The sequence below is a fragment of the Choloepus didactylus genome, chromosome 1 (assembly GCF_015220235.1).
Source record: "Choloepus didactylus isolate mChoDid1 chromosome 1, mChoDid1.pri, whole genome shotgun sequence".
NCBI classification, from domain to species: Eukaryota; Metazoa; Chordata; class Mammalia; order Pilosa; family Megalonychidae; genus Choloepus; species Choloepus didactylus.
The window spans coordinates 80,002,230-80,027,208 of record NC_051307.1 but is presented as its reverse complement, the minus strand read 5'-3'; the positions used below and the strand labels follow the sequence as shown (position 1 = coordinate 80,027,208).

The following is a 24,979-nucleotide window of genomic DNA, read 5'->3' as shown; positions in this document are numbered from 1 at the left end:
TGGTGTCTAATAAAAATCCAAGTAGGCTTGTCAGGTTGTATATGTATGCAGGCTTGAGTTTGCCTCTGTGGTTTTTAATATTAATGACAACATTACTGAAGTAATCACATAACTCAGACTATTTGATAATTTTGCCTATGATCATCTCTATAGGGTAATATGATTGTTTCAATAGACTAAATTTGCAATCCAGTTCAGTCAAACAAGCAGTGTGAATTTTTCTCATGAGGTTGTGTGTGTACATGACTATTTGGGATATAATCACAGCTTTTGCTGTGACCATTTCCCATCTCTAAAGCAGCCTTTATCATTACTTTTAGTGTCTTTATTTTTTCTTCTATGTCTTGAGAATTAGGATAGTCCTAGAACTTTGAGGAATTCAAATTCCTCAGAGATCAGGTATTATTCAGTGAAAAGATAATCAAGAGATAAGGACTTCACTCCTGACCCTGCCATTGGGCAAGACATTTAGACATTTTGAGCCTCAATTGCCTCTTATTTCAAATAGAAATAATGAGATCTGTCCTGAGAACCTACAGGATAGCGGCAAGAAATAAATGAGATGTTACCTATGTGTGTAGTTTTTTTATATACCATATATATAAAACACTACACAGGTATTATTATGATATTATACAGCTCAGAATTTTCTGAAAGAAAACCGTTTGTCTTATATGACATTTCTAGTGGCAGCATTGTGATTGGTGCTGTGAGCAAAGGTGTGCGTAAAGACTGTTTTAACCTATGTGGAAAAAATGTTAATTAATCCGTCAAAAAGAAAGTGATACATTGTACTCAGGGATAGTGATTTAATCACAGGTACCACCAGTTTTACTGTTTACTATTTTACTTAAATGAAAGAGAACATGGTAGTAGTAAAATTGTATGAAGAAAAAGCTTGTTTTATCACTTGCATTGTTCTAGCTATTAACTTTTTTAAAAGGTCCTCTAAGTTAGATGATTGGCGCTGTGTTGAAATCTCAAGGCCTAGAAATATGAAAGCTATGGTAAATCATGGGTATAGGAAGGTGTGCTGGACAAACCTTTTCACACAACTTTACAGAAGACTTATGGACAACTTAGGACCAAGCTTCATTTAGGGGCAAAGCATGAGATATAGTGTTCCAGTTTGCTAAAGCTGCGAAATGCAGTATACCAGAAATTGATTGGCTTTTACAATGGGGGTTTATTAGTTCACAAATTCACATTCTAAGACATGAAGCATCCTAATTAAGGTATCAACAGGATGATACCTTCTCTGAAGAAAGGCCGATGGCATCCAGGGTTCCTCTGTCACATGAGAAGGCACATGGCTGTCTCAGCTGATTCTTCTTTCCCAGGTTTAGTTTCTGGTTTCAGTGGCTTTCTCCAAGATGTCTCTGGGCTTCTGTCTTAGCCCCTGTGGGACCTTCCTTCTCACTTAACTTCTCCTAGGGGCAAACTCTGGATTACATATCTTAGCGACTCTCCAAGATGTTTCTCTCAGCTTCTTGAGCTCTCTCTCTCTGTGAGCTCTCTTAACAAGGACTCCAGTAAAGGATTAAGACTGACTTTGATGGGCAGGGGTCACATCTCCATGGAAACAATCTAATCAAAAGGTCCCACCCACAATAGTGCTGCCCTCACAAAAGCTGATTAAAAGAACATAGTCTTTTCTGTGGTACATAACAGATTCAAACCAGCGCATATATTAAAGCAGTTAAGAGTGTGGACTCTAGAGCTAGACTGCCCAGGTTCAAGCTCTACCACCTATTGCCTATGTGGTCTTGGACAAATTTCCTAGTTTTTCTGGCCTCGGTTTCCTCATCTGTTAAATGGGGGATAATAATACTACCTATTCCACAGGGTTGTTATGAGAATTAAATGAAATAATATACAAAACATAAGAATGTTATTATTGTTGTGGTACACATGCATGGATAACTCAACAAGAACTTGGAATTTCATCAGTTGACAGATTTCCTGAAAATCCCTTCCCATGTTATTGGTGCCTTCCTCTGAGACCATATTTTGTATTAGCACAGTTATAGGGATGCACCATGATCTTCAATCTGGAAAAGAGAATTTGCTTTGCATAAGCCATAGGCTAATGCAAAATTTGGGGCACATAACAGACTTGATGGAGGTTGGAATGAATTCTCTTACACAAAATAGTGCAAATTTTCTCATCACTAAATGTGAACATAGAGCTTGTAGGTATCTATGAAGTTAAGAAGAAATATGTAAGGCTGATTATGTGTTAAGGATGGGAACAAAGGAAATGAATGAGTATATAAAAGGGTATGGTCCCACTGACTCAGCTAAGTCAGAGGAGACAGTGAGAAAGCTAGTTGAGCTCAGACTTCCCTAAGCAGTTCCTTTATCTTAAGTTAAGGCAAAGAAGAAAGAACCTGTGGGCATTCCTCCTGTCTGCAGGTTTTTACCTCTGGTTTGCTTCTGATAGGATATAGGGATCTGGGACAGAGGTCAACAATCAGTACTTAGGCTACCTGGTTTTGGAAGCCCACTTACTTGGCCTCTCCAGAGTTGATCACTTGGGAGTTGTGAAGGTGAGAAATGGGGAATGCCATAGAGGAATGGTTGGAGACAGGGATTCATTAGATCTGAAAGGCAAGGTAGAAAAATAGGAAAGAACTAAGACCTAGTGCTGAAGCCACCTATTTTCCTTCTTAATCTGTGATCCAAATGTTAACCACCTATCTTAGTTTGCCAGGGCTGCTGTAACACAATACTACAGATTAGTTGGCTTAAACAACAGAAATTTACTGTCTCACAGTTCTGGAGGTTAGAAGTCCAAAATCAAGGTGTTAGCAGGACCATACTTCTTCTTAAAGGGGGAATCCATTCCATGTCTCTCCCCTAACTTCTGGTGGGTAGTTGGCAATTCCTGGCATTCCTTGGCTTGTGGGGCATAACTCAATCTCTGCCTCCAATACATGGTTGTCTCTCTGTCTCTGTCCCTCTTTCTGTGTCCAAATTTCCTCTCCTTATAAGGACACCAGTCATATTGGATTACAGTCCATCCTAGTCCAGTTTGGCCTCATCTGAAGTAAAATCTTCAAAAATCCTATTTACAAATAAAGTCACATTCATTGGACCAGTGGTTAGGACCTGAACATGTCTTTTTGAATGACACAATTCGATCCATAACAGTTCACCCTCTGACTCCACAAAAGCCATATCCTTCCCACATGCAAAATATATCCATCCTATCCCAACATCCCAAAAGCCTTACGCTGTTTCAGTAGCAACTCTAAGTCCAAAATCTCATCTAAATTGGTTATGGGTGTGTTCCATCCTGGGGCAAAATTCCTCTCCCTTGTGGGCCTGTGAAAGCTAGAAAACAAGTTATCTGCTTCCAAAATACAATGGTGGGACATGCATGGGATAGATATTCCCATTCTACAAGGGAGAAATTGGAAGGCAAAAAGGAGTCATGGGTCTCAAGAAAGTCCAAAACCCAGCAAGGAAAATTCTATTTGATTTCAAGACTTGAGCTTAATCCGTGGCTTGATGCTTTGTCCACAGATCCTGTAGGAGCAGCAGCCCCACCCTCTCAGACCACCAGAGTGGTGGGCTCATCCTTTCCAAACACCAGGGAATACTCCTACTAGGAGCTATTTGTGATACTCCCCTCTAGCAAGTGAACAGAGTGTGACTATTACCTAGGGTGATCATATATCCCAGAGTTGGTTTAACCTGTTGTCCTGGCCTAATTATTAACAGTGCTCTCTTTCACTCTCAAAAGTACTTGCTTTGAATGACAAATATGATCCCTCGTACACCCCGGTCTCCAGGGTCAATGCTTCCATCTCTGCCTTTTTTAGTATTCCTTCTTCATTAAGCCTCAGAAAATCAGAAAACCACTCATTTTCCATAGAGCCACCCTAGAAAGGGCTCAAACAGGTTTTCAGAGTGGCAAGAATGCGCAGATAAAGAAAACAGGGGGCAAGTGCCCCTTTAATGAGCAAAGTGCATTCTGTAGCCCATCCCTCAGCTGAAAAACATGGTGGCAGCTGTTTGGTGGACATCTTAGTTTGGACTGAATTTTCCAAATTTTTTCACACATTGTGTGGGTTTTGGTAATGTGCCATAGGAAAGGAATTAATTTTCTTTTTGAATACTGTTGCTGTCTGTGAATAAAATAAGGAACTTCAATAAGTTGGGGAAAATGTAAGCTTTCCCAAAGGAACTGTGCTTAGGCTTGTCTAAAGTGAAGGTAGTGAGTTCCATGAGAACAAGTCTTCTACTTGACTTTCATTTCTTCTTTGCTGAAGTTGTAGAAACAGCAGGCAATGACCCATTTGGTTATTAGGCCTCTTTACTTCAACCAGTACCTCTGCCTCCCAAAATAGCTGGGATGCTGAAGCAGAGCAAAATCCAAGATCTTGTTTCACCATGACGTGGTCCCTTCAGCTCTAAGCCCTGTGCAAAGCCTGTCCATCTCTCCAAGGAGTCCTGCTTATGACTGCAAGAAGGGTGCTTCTGGGAGGGATGAGCATTATCCAGCCGAGACCGAGCCAGCCAGCTCTGACCCATGCCCTGTTTTGTCTATCCGCCTTGCTGTGTTGCAGGTGACATCAGTTGCAAGGGGATGACCGAGCGCATTCACAGCATCAACCTTCACAACTTCAGCAATTCCGTGCTCGAGACCCTCAACGAGCAGCGCAACCGTGGCCACTTCTGTGACGTGACGGTGCGCATCCACGGGAGCATGCTGCGCGCGCACCGCTGCGTGCTAGCGGCCGGCAGCCCCTTCTTCCAAGACAAGCTGCTGCTGGGCTACAGCGACATCGAGATCCCGTCCGTGGTGTCGGTGCAGTCGGTGCAAAAGCTCATTGACTTCATGTACAGCGGTGTGCTGCGCGTCTCGCAGTCAGAAGCCCTGCAGATCCTCACGGCCGCCAGCATCCTGCAAATCAAAACAGTCATCGACGAGTGCACGCGCATTGTGTCGCAGAACGTGGGCGATGTGTTCCCGGGGATCCAGGACTCAGGCCAGGACACACCGCGGGGCACTCCTGAGTCAGGCACGTCAGGACAGAGCAGCGACACCGAGTCGGGCTACCTGCAGAGTCATCCGCAGCACAGCGTGGACAGAATCTATTCGGCGCTCTACGCGTGCTCCATGCAGAACGGCAGCGGCGAGCGCTCCTTCTACAGCGGTGCGGTGGTCAGCCACCACGAGACGGCGCTGGGCCTGCCCCGCGACCACCACATGGAAGACCCCAGCTGGATCACACGCATCCACGAGCGCTCCCAGCAGATGGAGCGCTACCTGTCCACCACCCCCGAGACCACGCACTGCCGCAAGCAGCCCCGACCCGTGCGCATCCAAACCCTGGTGGGCAACATTCACATTAAGCAGGAAATGGAGGACGATTATGACTACTATGGGCAGCAAAGGGTGCAGATCCTGGAGCGCAACGAATCCGAGGAGTGCACAGAAGACACCGACCAGGCGGAAGGCACCGAGAGTGAGCCCAAGGGAGAGAGCTTTGACTCGGGCGTCAGCTCCTCCATAGGCACTGAGCCGGACTCGGTGGAGCAGCAGTTCGGGCCCGGGGTGGCGCGGGACGGCCAGACCGAGCCCGCCCAACCCGAGCAGCCTGCGGAGGCCCCTGCTGAGGGTGGGCCCCCATCGCACCAGCTAGAGACAGGCGCCTCCTCCCCTGAGAGAAGCAACGAGGTGGAGATGGACAACACCGTCATCACCGTCAGCAACAGCTCAGACAAGAGCGTCCTGCAGCAGCCTTCTGTCAGCACGTCCATTGGGCAACCATTGCCAAGTACCCAGCTCTACTTACGCCAGACAGAAACCCTCACCAGCAACCTGAGGATGCCTCTGACCTTGACCAGCAACACACAGGTCATTGGCACAGCAGGCAACACCTACCTGCCAGCCCTCTTCACTACCCAGCCGGCAGGCAGCGGCCCCAAGCCTTTCCTCTTCAGCTTGCCACAGCCCCTTGCAGGCCAGCAGACCCAGTTTGTGACGGTGTCTCAGCCGGGCCTGTCCACTTTTACTGCACAGCTGCCAGCGCCACAGCCCCTGGCCCCATCCGCAGGTCACAGCACAGCCAGTGGGCAGGGCGAAAAAAAGCCTTATGAGTGCACTCTCTGTAACAAGACTTTCACCGCCAAACAGAACTACGTCAAGCACATGTTTGTACACACAGGTGAGTGCACACCATCTGGAGGGTTGGCAGCAGGGGCCAGGAGGGGGCTATGGAAAGGGAGGAGCAGGACAGCAAGTGAAAGTGGTTTGGAGTCATCAGAAGCCATCTTCTAAAGCCTCACCTATGCCCCTGTGAGAGGAACAAAACACTGCTGCCAAAAGGCAAAATCACAGAAACCCTTTTTGGTGAAGGGCCATCACGGTTTTCCAGGGCTGCTCTGACAAATATGACAAAACACACTGGCTTAAACAACAGGAATTAATTGTCTCATGGTTTTGGAGACTTGAAGTCCAACACCCAGGTGTCACCAGGCCATGCTTTCTCCTATACGTGTAGCATTCTGGTGCTGCCTTGGCAGCAGTTATTGGGGTTCCTTGGTTTGTGGATGCATCCCTGCCACCCTTGCATGGCAATCTCTCTCTCCTTCTCTGGCTTCTACTTCCATGCCCAGTTTCCTTTGTTTATAAGACCTTTAGCCCTGTTAGACCAAGACCCACCCTCCTTAAGTTTTGCCACACTTCGATTAATAGCATATTCTAAGCTCTTCTTTACAAATGGGCTCACACCCACACAACTGGGGATTAGCACTTGAGCAGTCTCTATGGGGGACATGATTCAGTCTCCAAATAGAGCCAAATTGGAAAGCCTAATAAAGAATTTGCAGACACAGTATACCTTAGATACGGTCATATGTTCCTATCACCTCATTTTTTAGACTGGAGTCACACAGGGATGAGGATTTTATTCTGTAATAAATTCTGTGTGGACCATCATCATGAAGAGGCCACCAAAAGACTGATGCAAACTTAAGCAACTTCCATAGTCCCTGAAATGAGGAGAGATGATAGACTCACAGACTCACTATATTCTCTATTGATTATTCTCTATTTTCCTTATCTGTAGACCACAGTCTCTTCTGGTACTACATTTTAAAGGCATTATAGACTAACTATGACACATTCAGAGGAGCATAATTAGGATAGTGAAGGGATATGAAGGCATGACATATGAGGCATGGTTGAAGGTGATAGTGTTGTTCAGCCTGCAGAAGAGAGGACTCAGGGCATTATAAAAGCCATAGTCTAGTATTTGAGTTTGAGAGGCAGCATAATGGACTAGCTAGAGTTTCAGCTCTGGAACCAGACTGCTTGGATTGGGTTTGTGCTTAACTACTACCAAACTTTGTCACCTTGAGAAAATTACTTAACCTTTCTATATTTCAATTTCTTTGTATAAAAAATGGGAATAATAGTGGTATACTTTCTTTATAGTGCTGATTTGAGGAGTAAATTAATTAATATATGAACATTCTTAGAACAATTCTTAGTGCATAATAAGCACTCTATAAATTGCAGCTATTATTATTATCATTATTAAGATGGGAGGGAGGAAGAGTCATTAGGCTTGTTGTGTTTGGCTCTAAAGATAGAGATGGACCAATGATTGGAAGCTATAAAGCGATTCTTTCAACTCACTAAAAGAAAAAGTTTGTTAACTATCAGATCTGCTCTAAAGTAGATAGACTGCCTTCGAAGGGAATGAGTTCTTTAATTAGAGGTGTTCAAGGAGGGACTGGATGATCATTTGGTAGGGATGTTGTAAAGGGATGCATTCATCAAGTGAGTAGTTAGGCATGATGGTGTTTCATTCCTGGATGCTATAATTCTAATCTAAGACCTCCTGACCACCCATCCAGTGCTCTTTCCTAGTTCCATCATAGGACAGATATAGAGGGTGGGAACTCTAAGGAGCCTCCATCTAAGCAACCACCTATGTGATATGATTTCTTATAGATTCTTTTATACCTAAAAATACCTACCCCAAATGATAATTTGAAATTCTTATCATGAAAGTCACTCTTTTGATAAACCTCCGGTTCCAGAATAAATACCCCAGTTAAATGACAAATAAATTGCCTGGGTAAGGTTAAATACTCGAATAATGATACATGAAAACAAATTAGTTTCTCAAAGCAATCTTGTTTCTCAAATCCATTAGCAGGAAGCTAGGGAATAGGAAATAAAGCAGGTAAGTTTAAATGAGCAATAGATGCGGAGAGGAAGTGTCTGATTTGGAAGTAAGCAACTAAAATAGAATATTACTTGATGTGAACCTTGCCTTCTTTGTAGTTCACCTTAAGTCAAGACATAATGTTAATCAACGTTTGTGCCTTTATGTGAATCAGTTGGTCTTAAAGATGACAGTTCTCATACCACTACTGAATATAGGAAGAAAATTAGGTAGTTGTAAGTCACTCTGCTTATTTTGGGGTAAATTTCTAGGGAAGTTTTCTGTGTGATATGGGCATCATCATTAGGTAAATTAATTAATTAAGTAGTAATATTTTTATTTATGTGGCAATCTATGCTTTCCTCCTCTGAATAGCTATTTTATAAATCTTCAGATTAAGGATGGGGGGGTGGGGGGGTAAAAAGAAAATGTTTCTGTAAGTGTCTACTTAGCCAAAGTTTACTTTACTGGTCTTGGATTCATAAACATATTCTGACTCTCCTCTTTGGTATACCTCTTCCAGTAGACCTATAGGATATCAAATTCATATTCTCTATTAGATCATATATTGAAATAAACCTCTAAATTTGCAGCATAAAAATTTCAGGGTACTACAAAAAATTGTCTGTTTGATGTACAAACACATTTCTCCAGTGCAAGATTCTGTGTTTAAACCAAATAACTAGATTTAACTATGAGAAATCCAGTAGTGGATTTGCATGTTTAGACATCATAGATGCAACAGCTACAAGTAAAGGTAAAGTCATTTTACAAAGCTGATTTGTGCTCAAAGAGTGGTCTTCACATCTCTTGTAAACTCTGAAGGTCCTCAATAATTATGAAGATTCTTGTATTGATGTGTATAATCTGGCCACATCTGGAAACAATTAATGTTTATGTGTGTGTGTGTGTGTGTGTGTGTGTGTGTGTGTGTGTGTGTGTATCACTTGAGCTCCTCATTTAAAAGAAGCAACACTCTTACCTTTCACCCCCAAATTATTTGGCAGTGTCAGTTTGGAGGAACCATCTGTCTGTTGATATTTGTCTCCAACTGAAGGGGTCTATAACCTTACAAAGTTTAAGAACAGTCAGCCTAGATTTTCAAAAGGCAAGACAGACTGAACATATGGAAGTGATTCAGGGCCTGGATTCACTGTGGCCCACATTTCCAAACAAAGTTCTCTCCAATTTCTTAGGAAAACATAAAAAAAAGTGGGACCTCACAACTTTACATGAGTGCAGCAGAACTGATTAAAAATCCAAAGCAAAAAATCCAAATGTTGGTCTAAAAAGATTCTAGAAAGTCCTGGGGGTACTTGAAAGAATAGGAATGCATTTAATATTCTTGCCCATAGTCTACCTGATGATAATCCTACCAACAAAGAGTAGTTTGGAGGAGTTAAAAGGAAAGAAATGTGGTTTCTCTGTATGACAGCTACCATGCAAGCAAATAAACCTGCACAATAATTGGCTTTGCATTTCAGTAACTCTAAGGTTTAATGTAAATGGTGCTTGCATTCAACAGCTGCAGAGAATCAATTCTGTAATCTTGATTCCATTGAAAATCCTGTGTAGCTCTATGTTAATTATCCACATTCTCATTAAAAGGACGTGTTTGAGACACGTAAGTTGCCCATCATATTGAATTTGGAGCTAAACTGTACATTAGAGAACCAAGGAATTTCTGATTGTAAAGCATATTCCACAGTGATTATTACAATATAACTTAGAGCAGGGACAGAAGTAAAACATGGTTGCACTGGAGCTGGAAGGTTTGGGTTCAGTTTTGGTTCCTCTAATTAGCTCTGTGCCCTTGAACAAGTCACTTAATTTCATGACTCTCAGTTTCTTTGAGTTTAAACTGAAAATAATACTTCTCCTGCCTTTTGAGGAGCTATAACGGTATGATATGTGAGAGTTTTTCCTAAAAGGCAAAACTTCTATTTAAAAAAAGTCATCATCATTATTACTTTAGTCTCCTCCACCCTGGAGACACTGAGTTTCTTTGCTCTATCTTCCATCTTTGAATAATTAGCTCTCAATGCATTTCCTTCTATGAAATTCAAGTGCTGATGCTGAGGCAATGTGATATTCTTTGGATTTGCCTTCAACTTCCTACATACAAAAAACTTTCTTTTCATTCCTAAAGGATTTGTTATTTGTATTAAATTTTCTTTAAGAGGAAAAAAAAAAATCCCTCGCCTCACCACTCTCCATCCACTACCACAGTAGGACCACATCCCTTCTAGGAGTTTCTCAAGTTCCCTTACTGCAGCTTCAGAGAAGTTGTGAGAAAGGAAATCAAGAGTTAAGGACAATGTTTGAAAGCAAGAGAATTAGGGAAAAAACAAAGATAACACAAACTGTCCTGCCATTCAACAGACCAGGGATCCTCAACCATCACCACCCCACACACCAAGAGAAAACAACAAATGCAAAACTAAAGTAATAGAAAGGAAGGGAAATAGGAAAGATGTAAGACAATTATGCCTTGGTGAGTATGGAAGGCAAGCAGTAGAGAAAATTCATAGGTAACTGGAACAATGGTCCTCAAAGTGGGGTCTTCGTACAAGCAGCATACAAACTTATGAGCCCCACCCTGGACCTGAATCAGAAACTCTAGGGATAAGCCCACCAAGCTGTATTTTAACAAGCCCTCCAGGTGACAGGGATCACTCCCCTGGAGGCTGAGCCTGGGTGATTTGGAGAAGGATTGCATCAAGTTTCTTTTGTTATATAACATTGTTCTCTAAAATTCCACTAATAATAAGTGTGTTTGGAAAAAGTAAATCAGTGTGACATATAACAGCTTGATTCTTAGTGCCTAATTTACATTATAGAAGCAAATCTCTCACATATGAGAGGTGAGATGTCTTTCAAACTGCCTAGGTACCATGGTAAATGTACCCCCATAGCACTTAGATGTGCCACTTGTATTAACATTATGTGGTGTCTTGACCTTCCCATTAGAAAGAAAGCTCTTTATAATTGCAAAAGCAATTATAAATATACAAATATATATTATACTTCAGTAATACCTTACACATAATAGACACTCAATAAATACTTGATGACCAAATAAATCATATCCTTCTTGGATGACATCTATCACTTTGGAAAGGATGAATAGTCTGTTTCCACAGAGCTGTTTATTTTATGATGTAGCTCCACAGGAGGAGTACAAAAATCATTTGAATATTTATATATTAAGTACTTTCTCCAAAGTTCTAAACATGGCTTAGATACCATGTTCTGTTTGTTATTACCTTGCTATGTATAACAAAATAGAACACATAATAAGAGAATGACCAAGGAAACCAGATGTAGGGTTGCCAGATTTAGCAAATAAAAATACAGGGCACCCAATTAGAGTTGAATTTCTGAGAAACAACAAATATATGTATTTTAGTATAAATATGTCCCATGAACTATTGGGGGCATATTTATACTAAAAAAAAAAAAAAAATTCATTGTTTATCTGAAATCCAAATTTAATTGGGTGCCCTGTATTTTATCTGGCATCCTATCCAGGTAGAACTTTCTTTTAAGACTCAATATTAAGTATTTTTGCTTTAAAAATTTATAGATCAAATAGGCTATCATACATAGTTGCTTACCAAGTGTTTCTTGAATAAGTGAATGAATGTTCAAAAATGTGGGCATGCTTTCCAGGGGAATTTAATTCAAGGGGTTTATTTATAAATTTGCTCTTTTCTTGGCAGGACTTTTACATTTCTTTCTTTTCTTCTTCATTTTGTAATGTGTTTCCATTATATTTCTTCACCAACAAATGGTAGTTGTTTTGGCCTTTTTCTGAACCATATTATCAACAGCCCATTGGTGACTCTTTTGGGCCCATTGGTGTCCTCTGCACATATGGTAATTTTGCTTGTCACTTTGAGAAGCTTAGCTATTTCAGCAGTAAATTCAATGCAAATAGATATAACAATAATAGTAGCCTAACAATATCAACAGTAGATAATGATAGTGAGATCAAACTGCTAATGTTATAATCCTCAATTGGAGCATGGACTATTAAGTATCAATATCAAGCCAGCAGAGTAATAGAATGGCTATAAAGTTTGGAGTAAGAAAGACGTGGGTTTTACCACTTACTGACAGTGACATTAAGTTCTATAAACAACCTGTGCCTTAGTTTCTTGCCCTGTAAGAGGAAAATCTTAATAGCATTTAATTTATGTGGTTGCTCTGAGAATCAAATAAAATAATTTAGGTTAAAACACTTAACTGTACTTTCTATAAATATGTATATACACATGCAGCATTTATTATATATATGTATGTATACTGTGTGTTATGTAACGTGTTATGGTAATGTCATTTATTTTGCAGCATAATCCAGAGAGCAGGAACATGTTGACAGGGGAGGGGGGAAATAATAGGACTGGTCTGGCATCATACTCTCAGCTATGACTGACTTGTTAAATGACCTTAAGGATGTTATTAAACCTCTCTAATTAGAAGTACCATCTTCTGGGGATGTTAATAATCTATCTCACTCGTAAGATTGTAAGAAAATTCAGTTAATGTGGACAAAGTTCCCTGAGATCTTAAAAATTCTGCTTACCAGCAAAATATTTTAGTTGTTACTGAAGCCACAGATGTTTTGTGAATGCAGTGTGTCCCCAGTAGGCAATCCCTCCTTGATAGCCCCCTCAGTCCACACCGGCATCAGGATAGCACCCCAAATACTGGAGAGAAAGGCTGGCAGGGCAGTTACACCAGCCGTACCTCAGGTGTGTGGGCTCTGCTTTAGCCAGACTACTCTGGATGGACAACAAACACTGCAGCCCATGAAAGCTCCACATGATTCCATCTGAGCACACTCGCACTGTTGATACGGAACCTTTCGCATTTTCTGGTCCAGTCTTGATTTCTCCAGAGGACCTGCACTTTCAAAATCCCTTCCGCCTTACTCACCAGTGGCCACCTTGCCCTTCTCAGACTCTCCCTTCCTTGCTCACTTGCCTTCTATCTCACAAAGCACCCAGCCTTGTTTTCTGACCCCTCACTGGATTCACCCAAAAGGAGGGGACTGGGCTGGAACAGATGACTGAGAGATACAGAGAATGGGAGAGATGGTGGGAACAGTGCTTATGGAAAGTGTTTTGATAACAGCAGTTACTGTCCTTTCTGCAGCCCAGGAGAAGCCTGGTTGGAATGAGAAAGAAAAGGCAGAATAAATGGGTTCTTGTTGAACGCCCAGTGCAGGGGTCATTCTTCAGAATTGGGTTGCCTCCAGCCAACAGAATGGCTCTTACTTGAACTGTGTGGGCTTTGGGCAGAACCGTCTGCATCTACTAACCTAAGCAGTGTCTTATTCCTCATTTTCTTTTTTCTCCTATTGGTCATGATAGAGTAAGTACCAGTGCTGGTCCACAAGAAGGAGTTGAAAAGTGACTCTTTCAAGAGTAGGCATCAAAAAATGGGGAAAGCTTGTATGTTCACCACCACTGCTTGTAATTGGATAGGAGGCTTCCTCCCAGCTCTCCTTTCTTCACTTGCTGTTTGGTATTTCTGCCTCCAATTTTAGTTATTGCTTGCTAGGAAATCCTCTTGTCCATGCTCTTTGCTGACATTATATTTATGACACCACTTTTTTTCCATATGATATTGAGAATAGACTGTATAAACCTTTAACTGTGAATTACATGTCTGCAACACAGTTGCTTGCTTTATTGATTATCCCATTTTTTTAAAATCATGGGTTGGCTTTCCTCTGTAATTCAAGTCACTTCTCAGCTAGTTTCATTTATCATCAGTTCCTTTGTGCTGGAGGTAACAGTTTAATTTTTCTAAGAGTGAGCATATACCTTTTAATTTTCAATCCACTTTCATTAGGTAATTACTATATTATTCTCAAGTTATAGGTAAGGAAACTGAGGCTTGAAGAGGTTCAGTAACCTGCCCAAGTCATTCAGCCAAGGAAATGGAATCCATGTCTCACACATCTGTATAGCACCCAAATGATCACTTTAAAGTACAGGGGCTTATATGAGCGTCCCCTTCATACTACAATCCGTGTCTGCTTTATATTTTGTATATCTTTCTAACAAATCAGATTTGCCATTTCCTTGTCATAGGCTTAGACCTGGAAAGCCACCCATATCTTCATTTTTCATTTCTCCATTTAGAAAGCAACAGTCAGCAGACCACATCCATTTCATTTGTAATGTTAAAAGTCCTTTAAGGATTTCTATAAGTAATATGCAAGAAAATATTAACGTTTCTACTGAATGATACTTTTTCAAATCCATACATACAAAAAGTTTGGGGTACCTGACTAATCTTAAAATACACCCCATTTACTCAGACAGTTCCTGAAATCCCTACAGTCTACCATCATAGCACCTTAATAATTATTAAGAGCACCTTCCTTTATGGAGCTCCCAAGTGCTTTGCAAATACTTTTCCACATTAACTATCATACTATTTTTCTGTGGCAGAGAGGGCTATAGTATAATTTGTCCCATTTAAAATATAGGACAGCTCATCCACTGAGTGATTAAACAAACTACCCTCGGGTCACACAGTGATAGTCCAGGGACAAGAGTCCTCAGAGTTTGTGGGCCATGGCTGTAGACCACTAAATCTGGAAAGGGCGGTGAGTGAGTGCTCAGTCCAACTCCTCACTTACAGAAGGGTAAACAAACCCAAAGAAATGAAAACACTTAAAACGCCCAATGTCCCATGGCTAATTAATGGCAGAACCAATACTTTGTGCAATACAAACAACATATATGGCCTAGCAAGGGAAAGATGACAACTCAGAAGGAAGTGAAAGCAAAAAGCCTTCATCAATGACCTTGCTTAGAGGGAAAAAAAAAAAAAACCATACTATAAAAGGGTGAAGGTTTCAAACAGCAAGAGCATTGTAACATGGGCAAAGTTTTAACTTCCTAGCAGGCAGAATACCATCTGAAACTTAAGGTACACTTCCCATCAAAGGTAATAATAGGTGGGCATGTTTAAAAGATAGTTTGCCAGCCTATCATAATATGAATGAAGTGTGCCAAAAGCACTATGATGGCAAAGACAAGCTGACTTCCAAACATGTTTACAACTGTCAGAAATGTTTCAACTATAAATAACATGTGGACTGTCACGGGGCTTATAGGGGATCTCTCATTTCAAAAAAATTACCTACATAAACACTATGCATAGACTCTTCAGCATTAACTCTTCAGCAAACAGATTATTAGGAATGAGGCTTCTCAAAACTCCATGTTAGTCTAAAAGTGAAATTCTTTTAACTCTGTGATGCTATGGATCATACCATCCCATCAGTGAGAATGAAGGAAAAGAATATCAGAGAGTTGAGAGGAGAGGGAGCTAGGTCAAAATGTTTATGAACAATTAAAGGAAACAAAGATTAATGAAACTGATTCTGAAATTCATGGAGTAATACCTAAATGAAACAGCTGTTTATTATGATTGTGTGCTTCAAAACATATCCTTTTATGTTTGCAAAGACAATGAAAAAGCTTTCAGATGAGACAGCGGTTCAAAAAAACAGATCATGGGCATAAAGCCCTTCACACTGAGTCTAGCACGTAAGTCCTCAATACACTGTGTTTTCATCATTATTATTAACATGACATGTCAAGCCTCTTCTCTTTCCTAATGGGGAAAACATGGTACCACATTCTAGGCACAGTAGACATTAACTTGAATTTAAGAGATAGATCTCCTACCTTGATGCATAGTTGAGGTGTTGAACTGTTACCCTGGGGAGTTACAGAGGCTTTGGGCTTTAGGCTGGGTCATGGAAGGACTTTCTTTCCTTAGGTGGGTGTTTATATAGGGTAATTAGTAATAGAGTGGGAGAGATGGACTGAACACCTGATTACAGTTCATCCCACTTGCAAGAGCAGAGCTGAGGACAAACAGCAACAAAAAGATGTCTCTAAGTAATTATCAAAAGATATGTCATAGGCCCATCAACTTTACTTATGGAAGAATACCTCATGTCATCTTTGAGGGACTGAGTATTCCTACCTTACCATTTTTAACAAGTTTCATCATTTGTTTCTAAGCCAACAGGAAACCAAAGCAGTAAACGAAGGAGAAAGAAGGGCTTCTGCCAATAGGCTGGGAGCAAAGAAAGAGACAAAAACTCATTTTGACCCAAGAGTTCAAAAAGCATATGGAACTATTTAATAAGGGGGTGGGGGTGGCGAATAGCCTTGCAATAAGAATACCATGTAGTATTTGCACATCACTCTTGGTGGTCTGCAAAGTGATTTCATATGTATTTTCTGCCAATACCAGCACAGTGAGGTAAGTAAGACTGTGTACCTCAGAGGCATTTGGTGATTTGTCAGAGTGACATGCAGTGTGTTAGTGTGTGGATTTGAATAGGACCATTTGACTCTGAAGTCGTCGTGTTTTTTGCAACCTACTTGACCTACACACCTGACAAAACCAATGTGCAGCTCAGTGTGCTCAATAAGGAATTGCCAATTAACTGTTAAGTTACATTTTAGGAAGATTTCTCTCCAAAATAGTTAAAATTGAAAGTGTAGCCCTTCAGAATGACTTATTCCTACATTGACCATATTTTCTAGACCTACAGTCAGAGTTTGAGTCCATTGACTAGGAAGAATGCTGAACATGAGGACTGTCTACAAAAAAATAAGCTATATATGGCAACTGTCTGTAGTTCCCAAAGATTCTAGAGAGCCCCATGTCTGCAAAGAGTGTTCTTTTTCTTGTATTTGTTTGATAATGTTCATGGAAAACACATAGCTAACTCCCCTAATGATGACACTGAAAATGAGCCCTTCTAAAGTGGCCATTTCTCCACAGAACAACTTTTGAAGACTTTTAGTGGTGAATACCATGTAGCTTTCCAAGAGAGCCATTTTCTGGAATGGGGAAATGGAAAACTCTAGACTGTCCTGGTATCACCTTAAAACAAAGTGTCTCTAAACATGAGAGGCCAGGAAGGACTGGATCTTTCCAATCAAGGATGATCCACGGACCAATCAGATTTTATTTTTTTTTAATTTTTTGTTTTTGTTTTTGTGTTCTGTCTTGTTTTTCTGTCTCTCACTCTCCCTCCCTTGCTATGTCTTGCTGTGTCCTGCTTGCTGTCTCTTCCCACATCAACAGGTGAGAAGCCCCACCAATGCAGCATCTGTTGGCGCTCCTTCTCCTTAAAGGATTACCTTATCAAGCACATGGTGACACACACAGGAGTGAGGGCATACCAGTGCAGCATCTGCAACAAGCGCTTCACCCAGAAGAGCTCCCTCAACGTGCACATGCGCCTCCACCGAGGGGAGAAGTCCTACGAGTGCTACATCTGCAAAAAGAAGTTCTCCCACAAGACCCTCCTGGAGCGACACGTGGCCCTGCATAGTGCCAGCAACGGGACCCCTCCCGCGGGCACACCTCCAGGTGCCCGTGCTGGCCCCCCAGGCGTGGTGGCCTGCACCGAGGGCACCACTTACGTCTGTTCCGTCTGTCCAGCAAAGTTTGACCAAATCGAGCAGTTCAACGACCACATGAGGATGCATGTGTCTGACGGATAAGTAGTATCTTTCTCTCTTTCTTATGAACAAAACAAAACAACAAAAAAAGAAACAAACAAAAAAGCTATGGCACTAGAATTTAAGAAATGTTTTGGTTTTGTTTTTACTTTCTGTTTTTGTTTTTGTTTCGTTTCATTTTGTACTACATGAAGAACTGTTTTTTGCCTGCTGGTACATTACATTTCCGGAGGCTCGGGTGAATAATAGTTTTCCCAGTCTCCCTCGGATGGTGGCCTTAAGGCCTGGTAGTGCTTCAAGAGGTCCACTGGTTGGATCTCTAGCTACTGGCCTCTAAATACAACCCTTCTTTACAAAAAAATCTTTTAAAAAAAGTAAAAAAAAAAAAAAAAAAAAAAAAAAAAAAATTTTTTTTCACTTGTGAAGAGCACTACAAAAATATATAACAAAATCTAAAAGGCCTACTGTCTTTACGTACACCGCTTGCAGTGTTTCAGTGGACATTTTCACAATTCTGGCCGCTTGGACTTCACAGTAACCAGTTAAAACTGTGGAATATCACTTCTGGTTGAAAACCCAGAGGAAAGGCCCTGCTGTTTTTCCACCTACCACGTTGTCTGATTTCATAAAAGGGCTGTGGGGGTGGGAAGGGGCAGTGGGCCCCGTGGTGTGGGAAAGGTGAACGGCAGGCTGCTCTCCCAGATTCTGCTGAGTGCACACACCCTGGCCCACCTCCTCAGTATCCCCCCTTTCAGCAGAAGCCAGGAAGACTTGGACAAGCAACAAGCAACAGTGGCTATCGTATTTATTCAGTGTCTTCGCTGAGCCACAGCCTCAGCACAATCAAGAGGGACTTTCATGAAAGGCAGGAATGCAGATAAAACAAAGATAACAGAGGTTTGCACCTATGTTTCTAGGTACAAGAGAAGGATTATTTCCAACAATCTCTGCAAAAATTTAAAAAAAAAGGGTCAGGATATATTCTTGTGGAAGAGAAAAAGAGAAATGGAGGGTGGGGGGAATAATAAAAGTTCTTGAGGCTTTTTTAATTCAAAATTTTATAGAGGGGCTAAAGTGACGTTTACCAGATAGAATGCTGATTTTTTTAATATATTTACAACAGTATTTGTGTAAAAAAAAAACAAAAAAAAGTGAGATTGTTAAAAGTAATTTGTTTTCCTTTTGGTTTTGCATACACTGCCACCAATCCCTTCTCTTTTATTTTATTTCACAAACATATATATATTTTTTGGTAAGTCAAGACTGTTAAGGTTAGCGATACTGCTTCCGGAGAGAAGGAATAAAAGGCAACTAAAGTTATATTTGAAAGAGAGGAAGGATATTTTCTTCATATTTTGTTTATTTTTCTTAATTTTTATTATTTTAAGTATTGCCTGGGTTGATGAGGGCCTCTGTGGCCAGCCCATCCCTGCTGTAATTTGAACTGCTGCTTTGTATTTTGATATGTAGTTCTTTGACTTTTAGCAAGCTTAAGTTGCTCCACTGAATATTTTTTTGAACTGATCCATCTAGAATTCTGTTCTTTTTCATGGGAGGGACTTTATCTTTCAGAAACAGACTTTCTTGCCTCTCCAAAAGTTCACTGAGGTCTTATGATTCTACAATTTCTATTAACTTTACTCTTTGCTTTGATGAAACACTAGTAGTCTAGAGATCTTGACAAATGGATTCTTTTCTCTTGTGGTCACCAGGCGAAGGAGTTCCTCAAACTCCGCCGTGCCTCTTCTCCTGTCAGAGCTACAGAGAGCATCATTATCAGGAACCTGTTACAAAGCAAGATGCATTGATGCCAAAATCACTTTCTTCCCTTTCCAAGTTATCACCTTCTGACTATTTCCACCATGGTTGAACAAGATGATCCTTTTTTTCAAAGATTTTTAACCCTTGCTTTTTGGAAAGGTTTTAGGGACATTAACAAAATTTCCCAGATGCCAACAGCCATCATTCAAAAGGCCACCAACCCATTACATCATCCCACATGCTACTCTCTCTTCCTATTTGGAATTTCTCTCCTTGGTCCTGATCAAGGTGTTTTAATTAGAGATTTTTTCTTTATGGACAGTGTCCTAAAGATATTCCAACTCAAATATAGGAATTCCTAAACCAAACTAAAACTCTAAAAATTATTTCATTGCTGGGCATATTTTAACACACTTAAGAGAAAAAAAATAAATCTTTTAAATGAAGAAATACCGAACAATAATTTTTTAAGAAGAGAAGAGGGAGTATTTTAGTTTCAGAATTGTTATGCATTTTAATTTAATTTTCCTTCTAATTTTCCTGTCAGTATTTTATTTACAAAAACTAGGCAGCAAATGAGGAGAAATCTTCCAAAGCAAGCAAATCTATAATGACTAAATTGGTTTTATTTATGTATTTTAGACATTTGGTTAACTTGGGTCTTTGCCATAAGTTCTTTGTAATGTGTAGTAGGGTTAGTGCAAATGAAGTATACATGGCTTTGATTTGGTCGTACAGTCCTTATTCAGTGGCTATCTTGCTAGATGTTTTAATGTAGGCTTGGTTGGTTAACTGACTGTATCACCCATCATGATTTCTAAGAGGAGTCCTTCCAGGAACTGTGTGTCCAAAATCAATCTGTTTTAAAAGTTAATGGGAAACAGCTTTAGAAGTAAGAGAAAGTCCATTTCTCTATTGCTAATTTTGCTTTTCAACTTATCAATGTTTTAAGACTCTAATATTTCCACTTACCACCAATAGAGGGAGCATTAGTTAATTAACTATGTCATGGAATTGTTTTGATATTTTGAAAAATGATCATCCAACTCATAAAATAAAAAAGATTGACACTCACCAATTAAGAGAAAAATTTTAAATCTAGAGGAAAATGACATGAAATCACTTGCATATGTCATAAACAAAAGACGGCCAAAAGCCACTTTATAATATATTTAACTATTTGACTGTAGCCCATTTAAAATAGTATCTTTATTCAACCTCAGCAAAGTCAGCAGAATTCATAATACCTCCAGGAAATTTGATCTTGGGTGCCATTATGGGCTGCGTTCAGCTATCTGCTTCTCAAATCTGAGGTGGATCCATTTACCTCAATGCCGATTCGCCATATACAAAGCTAAGCAATTGGGTTAAAATCCATCTTTAATTATAGAATAGGTAGGAAAAAAATTCCAGTTGGATTTGATGTTCATCCTTTCCCTGCAAAGGAAGTATCTCTTCTTTCAAAAAAAGCTGGAGGATTCCTAAAGAATTCTTGGTGAGGTGACATAATCATTGTAGAGCCTGACAGCATTGACTACCAGGTTTGCATAGCAGCAGACTTATTCCTACTGTACGTCTGTTCCCCCAAAGATCTCACAGCCTAAAATAATTGACAGATTATTCTCTGGGAGAGAAAGGAGCTAAATTGGAGTGGGAGATCTAGCCTGCAGTAGCAGAGAAGTTGCTGTGGGGCCATTACTACATGTTCTGGCCTCTGACGCTGCTGCTTTCCCAACTGACCCATGTTTTAGAAAGTAAACCAGTCTTTACCTAGTTCAGAGGAGTAGAGGTGCTTTTAGATTGTCAGTCTTTACCTTTTAAATTAAACTGTCACAAACATCTTAGGAAATGGGGGTAAATATTTTGCTTCAAGATCAAAGGATGAGTATGGATCCTTTTAGTTATAACATCTTATGTTTAGAACTTCATGCTAGAATGCTATGAGTGTAAAATCTTTTTTTTTTTCAGTAGTTAAGAAAAAAATAAGAGAATGAATGTAAGTGAATGTTCCAGATTTAAGACTATTTAGGATGAGTACAGGAGACAAGAACTGCTATGGAAAAGAACATTTTTTCAGCAATTTCTGATTTAAAATGGAATTTCCTGAACAACAGAAAGGAAACAAAGTCAAATGAGAATGTTTATCTCAAGACATTTAGATAGAGTTTATGAAAAATAAAAAATTTCTGAGCACTAAAAACATTGGTAGCATCTCAGCATGGTGGGCAATTTTCTTTCCTATTAAATACCAATACGTATACAAAAAAGCCCCCAAATATGTAGAATATAACCCTAAAAAAGGAAGAAATTTGGAACAGGGTCTGATACAAATCTCTACATGGATAAAGACAGAGAAACAAGCCAGGCAAACAATCTGTTGAAATGAAAGTCTCTATATCAACATTTTTTACAATGTACTTTGAGTTTTAAACTTTTGTTCCTAATGGCAGTTTTATAGATTTTCCCTCCCCAAATTCCTAATACTTCAAATCTGTCTGTGGCAAGTCTCAGCTCTCATGAGGAAACACAGTGGATAATTCCTTGCTCATGTTCCAACCATAGTCCGTTCACTCTTCCTAGCCATCTTGGATATCATGGTAGCTTCTGACCTTAGAAAGGCTTGGATTTGCTTATGTAAAGTCATAGGGATTTTATTTTGTGTCATCACAAGATTCTATAAGGACCAACAAACCCCTTTTCCAGCCCATGAACAGCAGGAATTTGTGCATTCTGATAATGAAAAGAGAAAAGGTTTCCTCCAAGTACATTTGTTTCATGGAAGTCCAAATGCATAATACTTGACCTATACATACTTCCATCACACAAGCACACTTGTGCCCACACTTGCCCCAAATCAGCAGTATCCCTCAGCACACAGATTGAAAATGAGATGTGCCCTTTATAATATCGCTCAAATCCCTGGGAGAACATGATGAAGGCTCTGAGATTTCTCTATAATGCTCCAACACCTGTTGTCCTTAAAAGGGGGAAGGCCATAGATCTAGCCAGGATCCAGACTAGATAGGCCCACTCTGGAGCTTTCCTCAGTTGTTATAGAAGATGTTATTTAATTAGCAGGAGCTGGGAACAGTGGGATTTGTGATTCTGCAGAAAAGGTATCAGATCTTCAAATTTGGTCTGCCTCTGCTCGAGCCAGTGTGCTGCTGCAGCAAAAGGAATCAAAATGAAGGGCAATGTGAGAACAGGCACAACCTGAGATGCCCCTGGGATCTAGGAGAACAGGACGGTGCCCTTTCTGTTGTGGCCTGACTCTTAAAAGAAATCTTCTAAAAGAATTCGTTAATTTAGTAATGAGTTGAAGTCTGAGGTAATGGAGGCTTTGGGGAAGAGAACAAAAGGATTGAAAAATGTATTCAGCACCCAACAACACTAAACCAAAGAACGTCCAATCACAAAACTAGGAAGTTTGGCAAGAGATCTCTGGGCCTTTCCATGGGTTGAGTTGACAGACTTTCTTTTCAGTGATTTTTGGCTCTAAGAAACTGCTTTACTCACCAGAAAAAGAACTTTATTTAAATGGCCAATTTTGTCTCCCAGAAAAAGGAATTCAAAAAAGGAAAACTGGACACTAAAGACAAAACCATGTGACTTGGTGACAAACAAAAAGGCGCACTTGAATTTCAATAGACTCCCTAATTCTATAGTAAAAGCAAGGCAACCCATTGCCACCCAAACCTGCAAGACTCTCCCATCCGCAGTGCATGAAGAGAGAGTACTACTTGAACTGACCCAGCCACCAGGCTTTCTGAAGCTAGGCATAAACTGCTAACCAGGAAGGCAACAGCTTCTGTCTTCCCTCTGTGTTTTCATAAAAGAAAGGGGCTGTTCTCTTAGGTACCCAGGAATTAGATGGTATGGGACAAACTTTCAAAAGTGCTCCCTACTCTGGTGCTCAGGCTGCAAATGGAGGCAGAAAAGAGGGGCACAGAACTCTTTTTCTAGAGAGAAAAAATTTCCATATTCCCAAGGGCCTCTGTGTAGCTTTGCTGTTTCTGATACTGCTTAAGCCTCCACAAGAGAAGAAGCTGTGGTGACTCAGTGTTCCTATAAACAAACACAGAATGTGGAAATTACTAACCCAGAGCATCATTTCTAGCACTAGATTTCAAAGTGATAACCTGACCAAAATACCCCAGAGATTTTTCTAAGTCTCTGAAGATTTTTTCCCCTTGAACACTGAATACATATGTACCACCAAGTTAACCAATGACATCCCATCAACGGTGTACATTAGCCGATCACAGAGACTGGTTGTGGATCAGTAGAGTTTGTTTCAGTTCTTTTAAGAGGGAAGATGTAGAAGATGAGGGCTGGAAGCTTGGATTCTTTTCTAGAGCTAGGTATTTCCTTCTCACTGACCATGGGGTAAAATGCCCTGGGTTGACACAAGGAACATCATCGTACCACACCACTGACCGAAACACCTGCCATTCCATTGTTACTTCAGGCCCAGCTTTTTATTCCATAAACTGGATACTTTCAGACTGAAATCTAAGCCAAGGTGACCTCAGTTAAGATCGTTTCTCAAGAAGCCACTTATAGAATTGAATTATTGCCTTAAATTAAGTCCAGGAAAAGGGGCAGAATATATAGAAATTGGAAGGGCATGAAGACATGGGCATAGGTTGCTTTTCTAATGGTGGCATTATTGCAGAAATAAGCCCTATTCATGACTGTGGACTATGGAAACAGTGACTTTTGGGGGAGGCACCAAACCTGTCCAGGCCTGGCTGCTCTCAGGAAGTGGCTATGATTTCCTGTCTATGGTATTTCAGTGACATAGGTCTAGGCTGGCTGTGAAATAGACATCATATTAGCTGAAGAGTAGATCCCATAAAACATAATCACAGGTGCCTGGGATGCCTGTTTTAAATGTTTCTGTAACGGAGAACCAGCCCAACAGAAAGCTTTCATTCCCTATACAGTGTCTATTTCTAGAGGTTTTTTTTTTCCTCAGTTTTAGAGAGCATCTGGTTTATTTTGTGGTTCTTTGTTTAAATGCAAGCTCACAACTCTCAAATCTTGTGAAGGAGCATAATCTGCAGATCATGGGCAAAATCCAGCCACAGTTCCAGGAGCCCCAGCTTTGAGGTACTTAAACAGGGTATAAAATGCCCCTCCTCACTCTCTTTCAAGTTCGGAGATTTCCTTGGTTCAGAATGCCCCAATGAGACTCTGATGTGCCCAAGACATTTAAAAAAAAAGAGAAAAAAAAAAAAAAAAAAACCCATAGGAGACATGTGTTTCCACTCCTGATGCAACAAATACTGCCCAGCAAAATCATTGCAATTTAAATGTAGATTCTAGTAATGAAAGGGACTTAACCCATCCAGTATGTCACAATTGCTGCCCAAGTCAGTCTGTAAATGAGCGTACATTATGCATGTACTCATGCAGTGGTGAGGTGCTCTCAGTACAAAACCGTTCCATGCTCATATTTCCAGTGACAAGATAAATTCTGGAATTTCTAGTTAGGAGTGAAAGATCTCAGTG

General features: G+C 40.4%; 1 protein-coding gene across 18 annotated transcripts in view; it reads left to right on the top strand.

The window, feature by feature from the left end:
• ZBTB20 (zinc finger and BTB domain containing 20) overlaps positions 1-24,732 on the top strand; it is a 911,487-nt gene extending 886,755 nt beyond the window's left edge. For all 18 annotated transcript variants that reach the window (XM_037835777.1, XM_037835873.1, XM_037835864.1 and 15 more), the window contains 2 exons: positions 4,575-6,179; positions 17,325-24,732. In XM_037835777.1, coding sequence (XP_037691705.1) covers positions 4,575-6,179; positions 17,325-17,746 — 2,027 coding nt within the window. In that variant the 3' untranslated portion in view covers positions 17,747-24,732. The remainder of the gene's footprint in view (positions 1-4,574; positions 6,180-17,324) is intronic.
• Positions 24,733-24,979: the final 247 nt, after the last annotated feature.